At 35.5% G+C, this 16,588-nt stretch overlaps 3 protein-coding genes across 4 annotated transcripts in view; 1 reads left to right on the top strand and 2 right to left on the bottom strand.

Moving 5' to 3' along the window:
• Positions 1–16,588, top strand: part of LOC140239201 (F-actin-capping protein subunit beta-like) — a 191,202-nt gene that overhangs the window by 30,969 nt on the left and 143,645 nt on the right. The gene's annotated exons all lie outside the window — the stretch shown is intronic.
• Positions 3,225–5,073, bottom strand: LOC140239098 (uncharacterized). Its single transcript, XM_072318991.1, has 2 exons — positions 4,210–5,073; positions 3,225–3,335 (listed from the first exon to the last, which is right to left on the bottom strand). Exons 1-2 carry the CDS (start codon positions 5,071–5,073, stop codon positions 3,225–3,227), a joined length of 975 nt encoding a protein of 324 aa, XP_072175092.1.
• On the bottom strand, positions 11,250–12,856 carry LOC140239097 (uncharacterized). The gene is made up of 2 exons (XM_072318990.1): positions 12,161–12,856; positions 11,250–11,291 (listed from the first exon to the last, which is right to left on the bottom strand). Exons 1-2 carry the CDS (start codon positions 12,854–12,856, stop codon positions 11,250–11,252), a joined length of 738 nt encoding a protein of 245 aa, XP_072175091.1.

Below are 16,588 nucleotides of genomic sequence, written 5' to 3'. Positions count from 1 at the left end.
GACGTCCTCCTTGGATATTGGGACTTACGTAATGAAAAAAAAAGAAAAAGAAGAGAGATGAAAACCTAAAAGAGAAATTTGCTAATTTTGTCACTACAGTGTATACTTGCACAAGACATGTGTTAGGTCTGTTATTACCCTAGACAGCTAGTATCTGAGATGCATGACACTACAGAATGAACCATGGTAAACATATTATCTTTTCTCACAAGACTTTCAACATCACAGTATGTTATAAGTTTGATTGATACCCTCATCATTATGCAAACTCTTCCTTCACTTTCTAGTTCACTCATTTCTACAAGTTAAATATTTAAAGAAAATCCTTAAATGTCACAGTGATTGCTACTTTGACAACAGTGCATGTAAACTTATGTGGTGCAGATGTGTGTATGTTTGAGGGAATGAGACTGATCTTTTTTTTTTTTTTGCTTTTCTTTTGTTGATTTTATTCTCCTACAACACAAGGCTTTACTCGAACATTACCTTACTACCAGCAGTATCATCAGTATTTATTCATCTTTGACAACATCAATGTAACAGTCACAATCATCATGTTGTTATTTGCTTTGATGAATCATGAGTGTTTATTTCAATTATTGCCTGCCTGTACAATCACAAATTCTTCTTTTTTTTTTTTTTTTTTTTTTGCTGCAAAACACCAAGAAGTGCAGCATCTGAGTATAAAGAGAAGAAAGAATATGAACGTACAAACCAAATATTACAAAACAGGAATTCAAATGTAACTCAAACTACTTATGAATCTGAAACAGAATTTGACAAAAGCATTGTCATCAAAGGTATCAATTAGCTTCATATTAAAAAAATGACAAGTTATTAAAATGATAAAACATAAACATGTACATGCAATTTTTACCACCATAGATTGAATGTAAACATTTTACTTCATGTGGTAAATAAGGGAAGACACTCCTTGTTAGTTTTTTTTTTTCATTAAGAACAATCATCATGTTGTTATTTGCTTTGATGCATCATGATTGTTTATTTCAATAATTGCCTAACTCTACAGTTGTGCAGAGACTAAAATCATAAATTGATTTTTGTAGCAAAAGACAGTAGTGCAGCATCCGAGTGTAAAGAGAATGTGAGTACAAAATGAATATTACAAAACGTGACTTTAAATGTAACTCAAACTACATACAAATCTACAACACAAATTGACAATCACTGCAAAATCATCATGAATGATACATCAAATAGCTCCATATACAAAAAATGACAAGTTATAAAATCATAATATAATGTGTACATGTAATTTTGAGGATCAGAAATTGAATGCAAACATTTTACTTCATGTGGATTAAAGGCAAGAAAATCCTTGCATGTTTGTTGTATTTTCAGTTAGAACAAAATCAGGAAATCAAAATAGAGCAGCTGTTGTCCAGACATAAAAGAAATGATGATTCTGGTTGCTGAAACTTTTTACATATACTCTAAGAGCACAAATGACTAACACAGCAAAGGCATCAACATCAGTCAGGAAGCTAAATTCTAAACCTATAGATGAAAGACTAGCAAAATGATCACCTATTGGATCAGAGATTTATTCAAACATTTTTCTACTTATGGAAAGGCAAGACTATTTCTTTACATCTTTATTATTATTATTTTTTGATTTGCTAACATGAAAAATGTTGGAGGTCATTCCTCCCACTGAGTCACATACACAGACCTCCCAACCATACTGACTTTGGAGGAAAGAATCTGAATTTTGACCATTCCCAGCACTTGTTTTAACTGGAATCTCCTATTTTTTTTCTTCTAAATGATTTTACTGCACTCCTTTGAGACTGCTTTTTCCTTCGTACTGTACTTTTCAGCTAAATCATCCCTATTTTTCAGTTGGAAAGGTTGGGAGGTCTGCATACATACTGGAGATCATGTCAAATTTCTACTACTTCCAGTGTGAATTTTGATTGTACTGGAACAAGACATCACTTCCAGATGCTTATTGCATTTATCCTTTTCCTGAAATCTTCTCATTCTCCTGTCATATTGACTGCTTCAGTGAAAAACTTTCACAGTACAGTATGTCTGCCCCCCCCCCCCAAAAAAAAAAAATTACAATCAGATTTTCGCATTGATAACACCCAGTATGATTAAATTGTCTAAATGCTACTTCAGGGTCTTCAAATATGACATCTTATAGCTCTATTTTGCAGAAAACCCCATTCAATTTGGTTAGGCGATCACAAAAATGTGGATTGTTGTAAAGCATGTCACGAGCCTGAGTCTTCCAAGTTTAGCTTTTGGATGCTCTTGTGTGTAAACACAATAGACAGAACTTGGAGGGAAGAGATTCCCGACACCCTCTACAAATTCCTCATACTTTCTCTTTGACCACTAAAGCAAATCGAGTGGGGTTTTCTGTAAGATGTGGTCAATGAGTTATAGTTTCGTACCCTGAATTTGCTCTTGGATTGATTCACTATTTTTAAAGTTTTCATTGCGGAGGGTCCCATTGTAATTTTTTTTTGGACATATGTATGGTATAATTCTCAGCTTCCTAGACTCTTCTGCCTAGAGGGGTGCACCTCGCGTAGGAAAAGTTGAAATCTGGGTGTTGCCTCAAAGTCATTATATAGCACTCACAGGGGCAAGAAACCCATAGAGACAGCATTTGTGATCCCCTAAATGATCCAAGTCAATATATTGTCTAATATCTGCAGAACAATATGAGCAGCAGTACTTGAATTGCTATTTGTGAAGACATTGAAGTCAAACCTATTCTGATGCATTTAGACATCTTTATTGATTTTCTAGTAAGTATAAAACACAAGGCTTTTGTGGTTTGAGTTTGAAGGGCGATGCACTGCATAGTTTTGGTAGGAGGTATAGTAGTATAAAAAAGTCACTTATTCATGAGATCGTAGCACACTTTTTATACTTTAATTGTATTACTTCACATGTCCAACTTACAAAAAGTGAAGATTTTTTTAAATAACTTTTTCATTATTAAAAAGTAGAAAAATAATACATATCATTTCAACTGTTAGAGCAGAGTGATGTCAATATCAAAGCACTTTAATGATGAATGGCATTTTCTTCTAATAAGTTTTAGCAACGAATTTGCATTGGTGATAGAAAGTTATAAAAAGGAAAAGATGGGGACGCTGTTGCATAGTGGGTAAGATTACCAACTCCTCATCAGAGGACCCAAGTTCGATTCCTGATCAGTGCCTTTGTCCTTGGACAAGATGTTTCTACCCACCTTTTCCCTTTCGACCCAGGTGTATAAATGTGTATCTGACAACGCTAGGGTACATAAGAACGGGGCTCTCTGGTAGAGCAGTGGCAACACTGAAGAGACTGCCCTGAATAAAAAAGATACATGGAATGATGGAGCAAATTATACGTGTAGCACAAATGTCAAAGTGTACAAAAACTTGGCTAATCCTTTTACAGCCTTCGCAACATCTTAAAATATACTGTAGTATTAAATAGGATTAAGTAGGAGGGACTAAGATAGATCTAGACAGAACACTGAAATGAAAGAGTAGTGTGAAAATTAAAGGGCATGATCAAATGTCACTATAAACTGCATAACAGTCATTTAACTTCATGTGGGAATAAATGATGGTGTATAATTGGCAAGAAGGATGGTATTGGATTGGAATGTAATTCTTCTGATCAAGAAAGGTCACTTAAAAAAATGTCATCAAGATATCAAAATGGAGGGCCTGTTTAAATCCAAATATAGTGATCACAACTAGAACACCAGGGCAGTTTTCCAGTATGATTGTAGAACAAATGAATTGGACTGCACTGAGTAATTCTGTAATCAACAAACAGAAACACAATTATTTGAAGCCACTGATGTCCTACAGTATTATAGTCAAAATGTTCATTTTATTGAAACATATCTATTCATGATGACTTGATCAGCATGAGCTGTCTTTCCTCAAGGTCCTGAGATAAAACATAAAAATGCAAACAAAAAGCTCAGTTCAATCACAACTATGTCAGTCATGCAAATGTACAGGCCAGTGGCATTCTATAAAAAAGCTGCCATTCTTAGACATGTATGGTCTTCAATGAAGGCATTATCAGTGTATTCACTAGATATTTTTCATGTGTTGGGTAGATACATGTAGATTTTGCCATTACAACCATGAGTTAATATTTCATTTTTACCTTTTTATATCGCCATAAGAACAAGGCTACCAAAAACAGAGGAAATAATATCACCAGTGCAATTGCACCATACACAGCACTTGGAGTTTTGGGAGTTGTGACCTCTGTGTTTTTACTTTCTGTGCTGAGTTTTTCTGATGAAGTAATTTGTGCACTTGTTTGTGGCACAGTGGTTCCTGGAGCTGTTCGGCTGCTGGAAGGGTTTTTAGAATTTTCTGACACGGTGGTATGTGTTGGAATGGAATACATAAACTGGGAACAAAGTGCGGACGTCAGTGGAAATGATGCTTTATATGAACAGCAATTAATTGGAAGACGGACATTCATCCAGAAGACCTGGGTCACATGATCATTTATTCGCAATGGTGACCCCTTGTGTGGAACCTTCTCCCCATCTTGAAAACAGTAGAGAGATCCTTCACCGTCGCTGGCAAGCAAAGACGTGCAGCTTACCTCATTCCATGAGGCTAAATTCTCTGAGGTTTTTACGGTACATTTTGCAGGGCCTAGTGGACGCACAACTTTTATTTGTATGTCTTGAGTGAAAGAATGACTTTTATCACTATTGTCTTCCCTCAAAGCAAATAAACAATATTGACTGTCCTTGGAATTAATTTTGTCAATGCTGAGAGTTATAGTTAATTCAGTTGATGTTCTTTTGCTGCGAACAGAGAAACGTCTGCTTTGCAAAAGTGTGAGGCAACCTGGAACCATTGTTCCATTCTTACAGAAATAGCAACCACGGTAAGTTGTACGCAAATAAAGCTCGTATTCAAAGGTAGAGTTGCTGGACATACGTTGGGTGAAGTCTATGGATACATCTTGCCCTTCATTGAACTTGTACACTTCCAAAGCCAGTCTGTTACTGAGGAACATCATCAGTAGGGCCAGAAGAAAATGCCTGCTGACGTGATCCATCTTTTGTGTTTATAGCCAGTATCCTGCAGAAGACAGTATTTTTAGGTAATTCTTTTATCCAGTCTACATATCATTACTAGTATTACTGTACATGAAATATGATTGATTTTGAATATCATGCATTTAACCCTTTTCTAACTGGGCTATTTGAAACCTATTTTTTTTTTTTTTTTATACCCCCGCCAAACGAAGTTTGAAGGGGTATATAGGAATCAGCGGACGGTCGGGCGGTCGGGCGGTCGGTCGGTCGGTCGGTTGGGCGGTCGGTCCGTTGCAAATCTTGTGTCGCGAACTACTTCCTCAGTTTTCAACCGATTCCCATAAAACTTGGCACAGATGTGTGCCTTGGGTTGTAGATGTGCAAGACGTATTTTTTGCCAGTATCCAAAAGTACGTTGCCATGGTAACGGCATATTATGGGCAAAAATGGGTACAAATCTTGCGTCGCGAACTCCTCCCACAGTTTTTGATCAATTTTTATGAAATTAGGTACAGATGTTCATCTGAATATGTTAATGTGCAAGACACATATTTCGGCAGTGGCAAAAAGTGCGTTGCCATGGTAACGGCATGTTATTGGTAAAATATAGGGCAAAATGCTTCATGGCAAAACTGCTTCATCAGTGTTCTTCTAATTCTCATGGAATTCATATTGAATGTTTGTCTTAGGATATAGGTCAGCATGACACATTTCTTGACAGTTACAAAAAGTATGTTGCCATGGTAACACGCTCACATATTATGAGCCAAAATGATGGAAAATTTTGTGTTGCAAACTACTTCCTCAGTTTTTGCCCAATTTCCATGAAACTTGGTACAGATGTGTGCCTTTGGTTGTAGGTGTGCAAGACGCATTTTTCGACAGTACCCGAAAGTATGTTGCCATGGTAATGGCATATTAATGGCAGAAGATCAAGGAAAGATCTTGCGGATTTAACTACTTCCTCAGTTTTTTGACCAAAGCTTATGAAATGTTGTTTTGACCAAAGCTTATGAAATGTTGTTTGGCGGGGGTATATCCAGTCGCTGTAGCGAGTCGCTGTAGCAACATTTCTAGTTTTTTACTGGGGCGGGGGGGGGGGGGGGGGGGGCAATTTCACCCCCCTTCAGATCTCGACCCCTGATCGCGTGATCACTGCAAAATTTTGCCTGAAGATAGAGCTGGATGTCAACTACAAGATTATATGGTTATACAAAAGAGAAATATTTATTTTCTATTTTCAATTAATTCATTATGCAAATTTATGCATGACATCTTAGTTTCGCCTGCAACCTTATTAAAAAGGCTGAAGGATTGTTTATTTTTTGTGTCAGAATTCCTCAAGACATATGACATAATTTTCTAACAAAGAAATGATTCTATCCAAATTATTTTCTTTTGTTTTGTATTGTTTTGTTGATTTCTTATTTATCTTATTGTTTTTACCTTTTGTTGTCTCTTGTTTTTTGCTGAAGTGTGTTGTAGACACTTTTTTAAGCTTATTTGCAATAGAATTAATTAATTTCAATGATTTAAAGTTTAGATAATATAATTGATATCAATTTAACATTAAAACACAACTTTGCATCTTGGATTTGCATACAAAATTACAAATTTAAGCTGTTTTCGGGCTGACATGCATTGCAAAACATTACGTAACTTCAGAACGGTGTGTACCTGGATGTCTCAAATTTGGTCTCAAAATATGCAGGAGACTTCAAAGAAAAGAATCATGAATGGCGTGGCAAAATCTCTGTGCGTTGCGGAATCATCCAGCGAAATGGGGTGGGGGGGGGGTTCAATTTGACCCCCCAGTCAAGATAGAGTTAAAAGGCCTGTAATTCAGCAAGCCTAAAATTACAAGTACAAAATGTACATCAAAATGCCCTATGAAGTGACTATTTTGTAATTTTACAAGTATCCTTTGATTATTGATGACTGAGTGGTAACACTAGTAGATTTTTTTTTTAATGACTTTCTAGCTTGTGTTTAAAATAATAAGAGAAGTGTCAGAAAATAAGAGAAGTGTCAGAAGAAATTTTCTCTTTGTGCTAATTATTGTGTCCAAAACATGTATAGGGGAGTACGGCTTTCATTGCTTTGTCCACATACTCTATGAGGAGTAATGCCTTATTATGCATCTCTCTCTCTCTGCATTCTAATGAAGAGAAACAGTCATACCTTTAGATACACAACTTGTATCGTGTGAGAATTGATCAATTGAAATCACTTCTAGTGTACAGATCTTGCATTAGCACTCCTTCAAATGCATACACCTGATTTATGTACACTGAAGTAGAAAATTAAAATTGGTGGTACTGTAGATATCTTATAGTGTTCTTCCCTAGTATATTTACCATTCTTAATTGGTCAGTGTATTTTTGTTAGGATTGAAAATAAACAGAGAGGACAAATTCACTTCTCAGTTTATTTTATGGGCAATAAACTTGTATAGAGACCCAGCAGAAAATCACAAAACTGGACTACATACCTTTTTTTAAAATATAGAATCCAAGTTTAGTCCAAGGCCAGTTTATGAGAACAATGTTGTATTTGATGTCCAAGTTGAGTCAAGTGTTTGCACAATTTTTTGTCAGTGGTGAATTTGTTTCTGTATATAAAAACCAAAAAAAAAAAAAAATCAGAGAAGTAGACCAGTGAAACATTCAGAAAAATTGGACACTTCAAAAGTTATGACTTGCAAAAGTTTAGAGAGCAAGATGGTTTTGCCATGCTGTGTGATCTAATGGATTCAGTTAACTCCCTCAGTCTTTGAGCACTTGGGTTCATTAGAATCAATGAATTTTAATGATTAAAAGTTGATATAAGTTTATATCAATTTAACAAAAAAAAAAACAAAAAAAAAAAACAAAAAAAAAAAACAACTTGCACACAATATCACAAATTTGAGCTGTTTTTGGGCCGACATGCTTATATGCAAAACATTACTTAAAGGGACTGTACAGTACTGTTTTAGATGGGGATTACGGTTTATAACATTGGAAGTGAGATAATGAGAAACCTCTTATGAAGTATGAAAGAGCATGTGATTTTAAGAAGGTTTCTGACTTTCAACATTTATTTGATGAAAATTGGTTTTCAAATGGCTGAGATGTCCAAAAAAGTGAAAATAATAAAAGGCTACAGGCCATGCCTTTTATTAGGATCTCTTTTGTTTCACCTTGTTTTTGGATATCTCAGCCATTTCATAACAGATTTTCATCAATTAAACATTTTATACCCCTTAGAATTGCATGCTCTTTGATATCTTATAGAGTGGTTTCTGAATATCTTGCAAAACGTTAAAAGCTAAATCCTCATCTTAAACAGAACTTTACAGTCCGTTTAACTTCAGAATAGTGTACCTGAAATTTGCAAGTTTGGTCTCACAGTATGCGGAGACTTCAAAGAAAAAAGTGATGAAATGTTGCTGCAAAATCTTTGTGTGTTGAGAAATCATCCTGCGAAATGTTGGGGTATTATTGACCACCCCCAGTTAAAATAGGGTGAAAGGATCAAAAATTGATTCCAACATTTTCCAACATGTGGAAAGGCAAGACAGCCTTTGTTTACTACGTCTTTACTTCTTTATTATTATTGCTTTTTGACTGGCTTATATACAGAAGTCTTTGAAGTCATTCCTCTCACTGAGTCACTTACACAGACCGCCCAACCATACTGAATTTGGAGAAAAGAATCTGAAATTTGACCATTCCCAGCTCTTGTTTTAACATGAATCTCCTGTTTTTCTAAATAATTTTACTGCACTCTTATGGGAACTGTTCTTTCTTTCCTACTTTTGAGCTAAATCATCAGTACTTTTTCAGTCAGAAAGGTTGGAAGGTGTGCGTACATACTGGAGACCATGTCATACACTCAACAAAAAAAGAAAGTAAACACTTTTTCCAGTTTATCTTTCTCATAAACTATCTGGCTAAAAATGGTGTTTTGTATACCATTTTAAAGGTGATTTAATTAGCTATCAACCTATTAGGTCAATGAAAATGTTAACTTTATGCATGAGTGAACACATTCGTTTTTCTCTTCCAAGGCACTAAGTAAAAATTGCAAAATGGGCAAGTTGTTATTCAAGCGTACTTGGTCTTCCACATAGTAATAAGAACAAAAGACAAATTTAACACAATAGAAATGCAAATTAATTTGCAAAAATCAACCTATGATCTCAATAATGCCTCTGTAATCCTCAAATGATTAAGAAAAGCCAAAGAATATGGAGGAAAATGAAGAATCTTCTGTCAAATTGCAGTCAAAGACATAAGAGAAAAATCATAGTAACAAAGAAAGTTAAATTTGAAACGTTATTCCAAATTAAGAAAATTTGAAATGATATTTGGATCTTGAATTTGTCTCGTGCATTCTTTAATTCCTTCATTAAATGGTAAAATGAAAAAATTCTGTTGATTTTGTCACCTTTACGGCTTACTAGGCCATTTTAAGTTTGAATTGATGGAAAATGCTTATGTTCCACCTTCAGTTTCCCCACTATGTCTTTGTTTTGAATATAAAGTTAAACAAGGGAATGGAGAATTATTTCTGCTGTTTCATTCATGTCTCTCATTGCGTTAGATTGGACTTTTGTAATCATTGCTATTTTGGAGTGCATTTGCTAATGAATTTCAATATGTCCAATTCTGCAATTTTTACTTTTTTGCCTTGGAGGACAAAAAAAGAATGTGCCCACTCATGTGTAAAATTTCCCTTTGTATAAATCTACCTGGTTGATAGCCAATTAAATAATCTTTGATATGGTTTATGGTATTATTTAAATCTTTTATGGAAAATACTAACTGGAAAACGTGTTTACTTTCTTTTTTTGCTGAGTGTATTTCTACTACTTCCAGTGTGAATTTTGATTGTACTGGAACAAGATATCCCTTCTCGATGGTATTTACATTTTTCCTTCTCCTGAAATCTTCTCATTCTCCTGTCGTAGTGACTGCCTCAGTGAAAGACTTTTACAATATAATTCTCAGCTTCCGAGACTGTTTTGCTGAGAGGGATGTACCTCGCATCAAAATAGGGAAAGTTTCACTTTCCCTATTTTGATGCGAGTGTTGCCTATAGATGCGTGTGTTGCCTATAGGGGCCAGAGGCTGGTAGAATCATATTGTATTTGTGGTCCCCTATTGAAATTGTAAACGAAGTGAAAGTTATGCTTTGTCTTTTATATCTTCAAGACAATCATGAGCAGTGTTACTTGCATTCCTATATTGTGTAGACATAGAACTGGAATCTATTGATGCATCAATACATTTACTATTTATAATAGTAAGTTCTATTCAAACACATGGCTTTAGATGTTTTAAGGGCAGTGCACTACATAGTCTTGGTAGGAATGACAGAAATATAAAAGGAAAATAGTTTTTCTATTATATGAACATAGCAGATATATGCTAACTTAAATTACTTTCTTTCAATATTTAGTAAGTTTCCATTCCCCCCAAGAAAAAAAAATATTGTACTACTACACATGTATTTGGCATAAAAGGTAAAGATACTGTACTGTTCTTCCGAATACAAAGCAAACAAACAGCATATGTCTTCAACTGTTAGAATACTGCAATGTTGTATAAACAAGGTTGACATTACTGTCGTAGGGTCAAGGTTCAAAGTGATGTCAATGTCAGGGCACTTTAATGATGAATGACACTTTCTCATAATAACTTTTGGCAGGGAATTTGCATTGGTAACAGAAAGTTATAAAAAGGAAAAGATGGGGGCACTGTTGCATATTGGATAAGACTCCTGACTCCTAATCAGAGGACCCAAGTTCAATTCCCACTCAGTGCTTACGTCCTTGGACAAGATGCTTTTACCCACCATGATGTCCCTCTCGACCCAGGTGTATAAATGGGTACCTGGCAACGCTAGGATAATAATAATGGCAGGGCCCTTTGTTACAGTAGTGGCAACATTGAAGAGGCTATTCTGGATAAAGAAGACCTTCAAGAGAGTTGGGTAGGCAGTAGATAGATGGAATGATAAAGTAAATTGTAGGTCAAAGTTTAAAGAAACTGGGCTGTGTTCTCTTATAGCCTTTGTATTGTCTTGGAATATACTATATAATAGTAGTGGTATTTCAAGGAGGTACATAAATAAGTAGGCAGTACACTCAAATGAAACAATAGTGTGAAAGTTAAAGGATATGATTAAAAACATCACTTTAACAGCATGATCAGTGGAATTTGATATTGCAGCCAGCTCCAGATGGGAATGTCTAGTGGTGTATAATAATGTGGCAAGAAGGATAGTATTGAATTGGAATGTAATCCTTCAGTTCAAGAGAGGTCAGAGTTCACGAGTCACAATAGAAAAATATCAAGATATCAAATGGAGGGCATTTTTTATGCCTCCACCACGAAGTGTCATTGGAGACATTATGTGTTTGGGTTGTACTATTAGGAGAACCATGCGTTATGGCGGAGGCATACCAGTCGCCATAGTGACATTAGCGATATTTTTAGTTTTTTTCACCCAAATGCAGTTGTCACAACTAGAAAGCTAAAGCAGTTTTGCAGTGCGATTGTAGAACAAATTATTTGGACTTGAAGTCAATGCAGTACCATAATCATTCTGTAATCAGCAAACATACACAAATATTTTAAAGCCGCTGATTTTCTAAAGAAGTTTTTTCTTTTTTTTTTTAATGTGTCCATGTAATTTGGATCGGCAAAAAAAATAAAGTGCTCTAAGTTCTAATCTTCAATATCAATCAGGCAAACGTACAGGCCAGTGGCATGTATAAAAACCTGTCATTCTTGGAACTGGTCTTCATTGAAAGCGTTATCAGTGTATTTACCAGACGTTTGTCATTCTTTGAGTAGATAGGTACTACCTTTGCAACTTTGATTCAATGTTTCATTTTCTTCTAGAACAATACAAGTATATGGCAGCCAGCGAAAGGGGGAATAATACCACCAGTGCAACTGCACCATGCACTGAATTTGAAGTCTTTTGTGTTGTGACTTCTGTGCTTTTGCTTTCAGTGCTGAGTTTTTCCGATGAAGTACTTTGTGCATGTGTGTTTGGCACAGCAGTAATTGGAGTTGTTTGGCTGCTGGGAGGGTTTTTAGAATTTTCTGATACAGTAGCATGTGTTGGAATGGAATACATATACTGGGAGCAAGACTCAGTTGTTACTGGAAATGATGCTTCGTATGAGCAGCAGTTGATTTGAAGATGGACATTCATCCAGAAGATCTGTGTCACATGATCATTTATTCGCACTGGTGACTCCTTGTATGGAGCCTTCTCCCCATCTTGAAAGCAGTAGAGAGATCCTTCACCATCACTGGCAAGCATAGACGTGCAGCTTACCTCATTCCATGCAGGTGAATACTTGGATAGTTTCACAGTACATTCTGCTGGACTTGGTGGACGTTGAACATCGACGTAAGCATCTTGACTGTGAAAATAGCTTTGCCCATTTCTGTCTATTCTTATAGCAAATAGGTAAATTTGACTGTCCTCTGAACTGATTGTGTCAATGCTGAGAGTCACTGTCAAGTCAGTTGATGATCTTTTGCTATGAATGGAGAAACGTCTGAGTTGCTGAGGTGTCAGGCAGCCAGGAACTATGGTTCCATTCCTACAGAAGTTGCAACCGGAGTCAGGCAAGTAAAGCTCGTACTCAAACATAGAATCATTTGACATGGGCTGAGTGAAGTCTATGGATGCATCTCGCCCTTCATAGAACTTGTAAACTTCCAAAGCCAGTTTGCTAGTGAGAAACATCAGTACTGTCAGCAGGGCAAGAAGAAAATGCCTGCTGGCAAAATCCATCTTTGGTGTAACCAGACATCATTCTGCAGAAGACATAATTTAAAGGCAATTTCTCATCCAATGTTTCATAGCTTTTATTATTGCATGAAATATGATTAATTTTGATTGCAACTGATTGACAAATTACCCTACATTGATGTAAATAAGCCCTGAATTGATCGGTGTTTTTTTTTTTTATAGTAGTAGTAGCCATACTGGAACACTGGAACAGGATTCAAACCTACGACCTCCTGATCTCCGGACAGGCCTGATCTCCGGACAGGTCTCATCTCCACTAAACCATCGAGCTTCCTCTCGACAACAAATGTTGGTTCTAATCCTTATGATGACACCTGTCCGGAGATCAGACGGGTGTAGGTTTGAATCCTCCTTGAGTATGTACACCCATCATTTTTTTTTTTTTTTTAATCATGGCTTCTACTAAAAAACACTGATCAATTCAGTGCTTATTTACTTCAATGTAGGGCAATTTGTCAGTCAGTTGCATTGAAAACATCTCTATGGAAGAATCTCATGAATTTGAATGATAAATTTTGTGTAATATAATTTTGTGCTTTTAAAGACATCTGTAATTCAGCAAGCTTACAATTATGTTAAAGGGATGGTGTAGTATTGGTGCATATAAGAATTGGACTTTTAACTTTTTGTGAGATACTGAGAAACCACTTATGAAAGAGTAGAGAGCATACAGTACCATTTTAATAGGATTTCAAAGTTTCTTTTGTTGAATATTGGTTTTGGAAATTTTGGAGACATTCAAAAACAGAGTAAAACAAAACGGTCCTGTAATAAAAGACAGGTCCCACCTCTCATTAGGATCACTCTGTCTTGGGTATCTCAGCCTTTTCAAAACCAAATTTCATCAAATAAATGTTGAATTCCTCTTGGAATTACATGTTCTTGTTTTATAAGAGGTCTCTCATTATCTCACACAGAAAAAGTAAGGTTTAATAATTGTTTTGTCTAGGTACCAGGTACTAGGTACCATGAAGAGCAATACTTTTCTGTACTTTCACTGCATCTCTTCATCTTAATGAAGAAAACAGTCAAATTTAAACAATTCAAATATTTATGAATATGAGAAAATTTATCATTGTAATAACTTATTATTTAAAGATCACTACTCCACATTAACTTGGGTTGATCACTTAGTAGAAAATCAGTATTCTCTCTGTATATTCCCTTTTTTGTTCAGTGTATATTAGAATGGGTACACAAATCCACTTCTCAGGTTGTTTTTAAAGAGAGCCAGCAGAAAATCTTATAAATGTACTGCATACCCGTTTTTGATATATCCAAGTTAATCCAGACGTCAGTTTTGTTATGATGACATGTGTGTTTGATGTCGGAGGTTGAGGCATGGAGGTTCCTCCCTGGTTGAGGTAAGGCATACCTTCAAATGCTACTTATGAGATTGGTGCCCAGTGAACAAAGCATATTGTACATACAATGTATATTGGGCAGCTGCAGCAGTCCAAAGTGCAACTCTTGGTTTACCCTTCACAGGACCAGTGGCACAAAATCCTACTGACATTTTACGTGAACACATTGTCCATGGGACTGAAAGAATTTGTCCTTCAATAATGTGGTTGGCTTTCTTTGTGTGTGCGCGCGCATGCTATTGTTTGAATAATAGGTGCCGATATCATGTTTTACAATGTAGTTCTTTTTTTTTTTTTAATACAAGAGTCATTCACTCTATGATAAAAGTCCTTTGTGTATGGTTGTGGCTGTGTTGGTGTGACCCATGATCTCTGGCACAGAGCATACAACCTGTATTCCCGACCAATAAAAACCCAATAGCATCAGGATACTATGCAATGGAAAGACTGACTTGACCTGGAGATTTCTGGGAATCCCTGTTCTTGACTGGGAGTGATGGATCTATTATTGCATAAGTCGCAAACAAGTTCTTGTGATAAAACTCATATTTATAAAGAAAGGTAGTCTCTTTGACAAAATTGGTCAATTAATTAATTAATTCATTCATTCATGCATTCATTTATATTCATTTTGATAACCCTTCATCTTCTTTCAGCCCAAGGTTTAATACTCTCCCAAACTTTGCAGGAATTATTTTTTAAGACCAGAGGATTTAAAGTAGTTAGAATGTTACAGGATGTAAAGGCTTAGGGACTGGGTCTAAATCTCCAAACCTGTATGTATGTTTCAAAGATATATTGGTCACATCCAGAAGATGTTAAAGGGAAGATAAACCCCAAGAACAATGTGGATTGAGTGAAAGCAGCAACATTAGTAGAACACATCAGTGAAAGTTTGAAGAAAATCGGACATTCGATGCAAAAGTTATGAATTTTTAAAGTTTTGATGTTGGAACCGCTGGATGAGGAGACTACTAGAGGTTATGACGTATGAGTGGACAACAATACCAAGAAAATATAAAGAAAATTCTGCAAAAATCCATTTTTCATGAAAATTACAAATTCCATCAACTTGATATTAATATATGTTAAGGGTAGCAATTATTCCCCCTGCTTTCTGAAAGCGGTTGGTCCATTGTTTTTTCATAATTCTAGAAAAGTGAATTTTTGTGGAATTTCCTTTATATTTTCTTTGTATTGTTGTCCACTCATACGTCATATCCTCTAGTAGTCTCCTCATCCAGCGGTTCCAACACCAAAACTTTAAAAATTCATAACTTTTGCATCGATTGTCTGATTTTCCTCAAACTTTCACTTATGCGTTCTACTAATGTTGCTGCTTTCACTCAATCCACATTGTTCTTTGGGTTTACCTTCCCTTTAAGCCAAATTATGTTGTACACTGTAGGTGTATAGATACAGGATGTATAGAGATATTCAGAGTTTTAAAACTTGTTTGTGACAGTGGCAGTACTTACACAGATTTGGCACCTTTGGGATAAACAAGTGCCAGAGTTTGATACAGGGCTAGCAGATGATGTGTTGACTTTGGGATAAAATCATGATGAAAATTTATGTAAAAATTTGAAATAATGTTGCTTTTTAACGAAGCTGTAATTCTATAAATGTCTTGAAACAAATTGTTTAGAATGAGTGGGGGATTACACAGCCTATTCACGTTTTTGATGGGTTGAATGTATCTAGGTCAAAATTAGGTACTACAGTTGGTACCAATAATAGCTAAAAACTGGAAAAAAAAAATGAAGATCACAGCAAAATGGCATTTTATAAACTGATGTCAAAGTTTGCTTTGTAATTCAATCACTTTGATTCTTTTATTCTCAGTCAAACATAGATACAAAGGATTACAGTGAAAATTTAAGTACAGCTGTATCCCATTGCACCAGTGGGTTACAGAGACAGATCTACTGACGATTTTGTGTGTTTTCTTTCAGTTACAGCCATATAGTACATGAGTCTTTTAAATGTGAACGTGACAACTTTTGAAATCAAGAAAATCTTCAATAACAATTTTTGTATTGCAATATTAACACGAACAAATATCTCACTTTATAAAATCAACAATTTACAGAATTTTACAGACTGATATAAAACACTACATGATACATGAGTATGTTTACTTTACATAGACCATGATTTATTGTTTTTGTATCCTGCTTTTACCTATATGACGTTATATTTCAGATGGTATGTACAATGAATTAAATCAAACAAGAGCAAAGGTAATCTACATTTTTGAAATAAGAAAAGACAAAAGATAGACTAGCGCTTTATATTTGATAGGGAATCATTGCAGGACATTTCACAAAGCTGTAGGACAGACATGAAC

The sequence above is a fragment of the Diadema setosum genome, chromosome 15 (genome assembly GCF_964275005.1).
Source record: "Diadema setosum chromosome 15, eeDiaSeto1, whole genome shotgun sequence".
In the NCBI taxonomy this organism is placed as follows: Eukaryota; Metazoa; Echinodermata; class Echinoidea; order Diadematoida; family Diadematidae; genus Diadema; species Diadema setosum.
This window is presented reverse-complemented; position numbering and strand designations above follow the sequence as displayed.

What these genes read in the sequence shown, in the direction of transcription:
- LOC140239098 (XM_072318991.1), bottom strand. Translation starts at nt 5,073, where the DNA reads ATGGATCACGTCAGCAGGCATTTTCTTCTGGCCCTACTGATGATGTTC. An exon ending in TGTATGGTGCAATTGCACTG is followed by an intron (nt 3,336 to 4,209) that starts GTGATATTATTT and finishes TTTTTTATTCAG; the next exon opens with GGCAGTCTCTTCAGTGTTGC.
- LOC140239097 (XM_072318990.1), bottom strand. Translation starts at nt 12,856, where the DNA reads ATGGATTTTGCCAGCAGGCATTTTCTTCTTGCCCTGCTGACAGTACTG. An exon ending in CCATTCCAACACATGCTACT is followed by an intron (nt 11,292 to 12,160) that starts GTATCAGAAAAT and finishes ATACACCACTAG; the next exon opens with ACATTCCCATCTGGAGCTGG.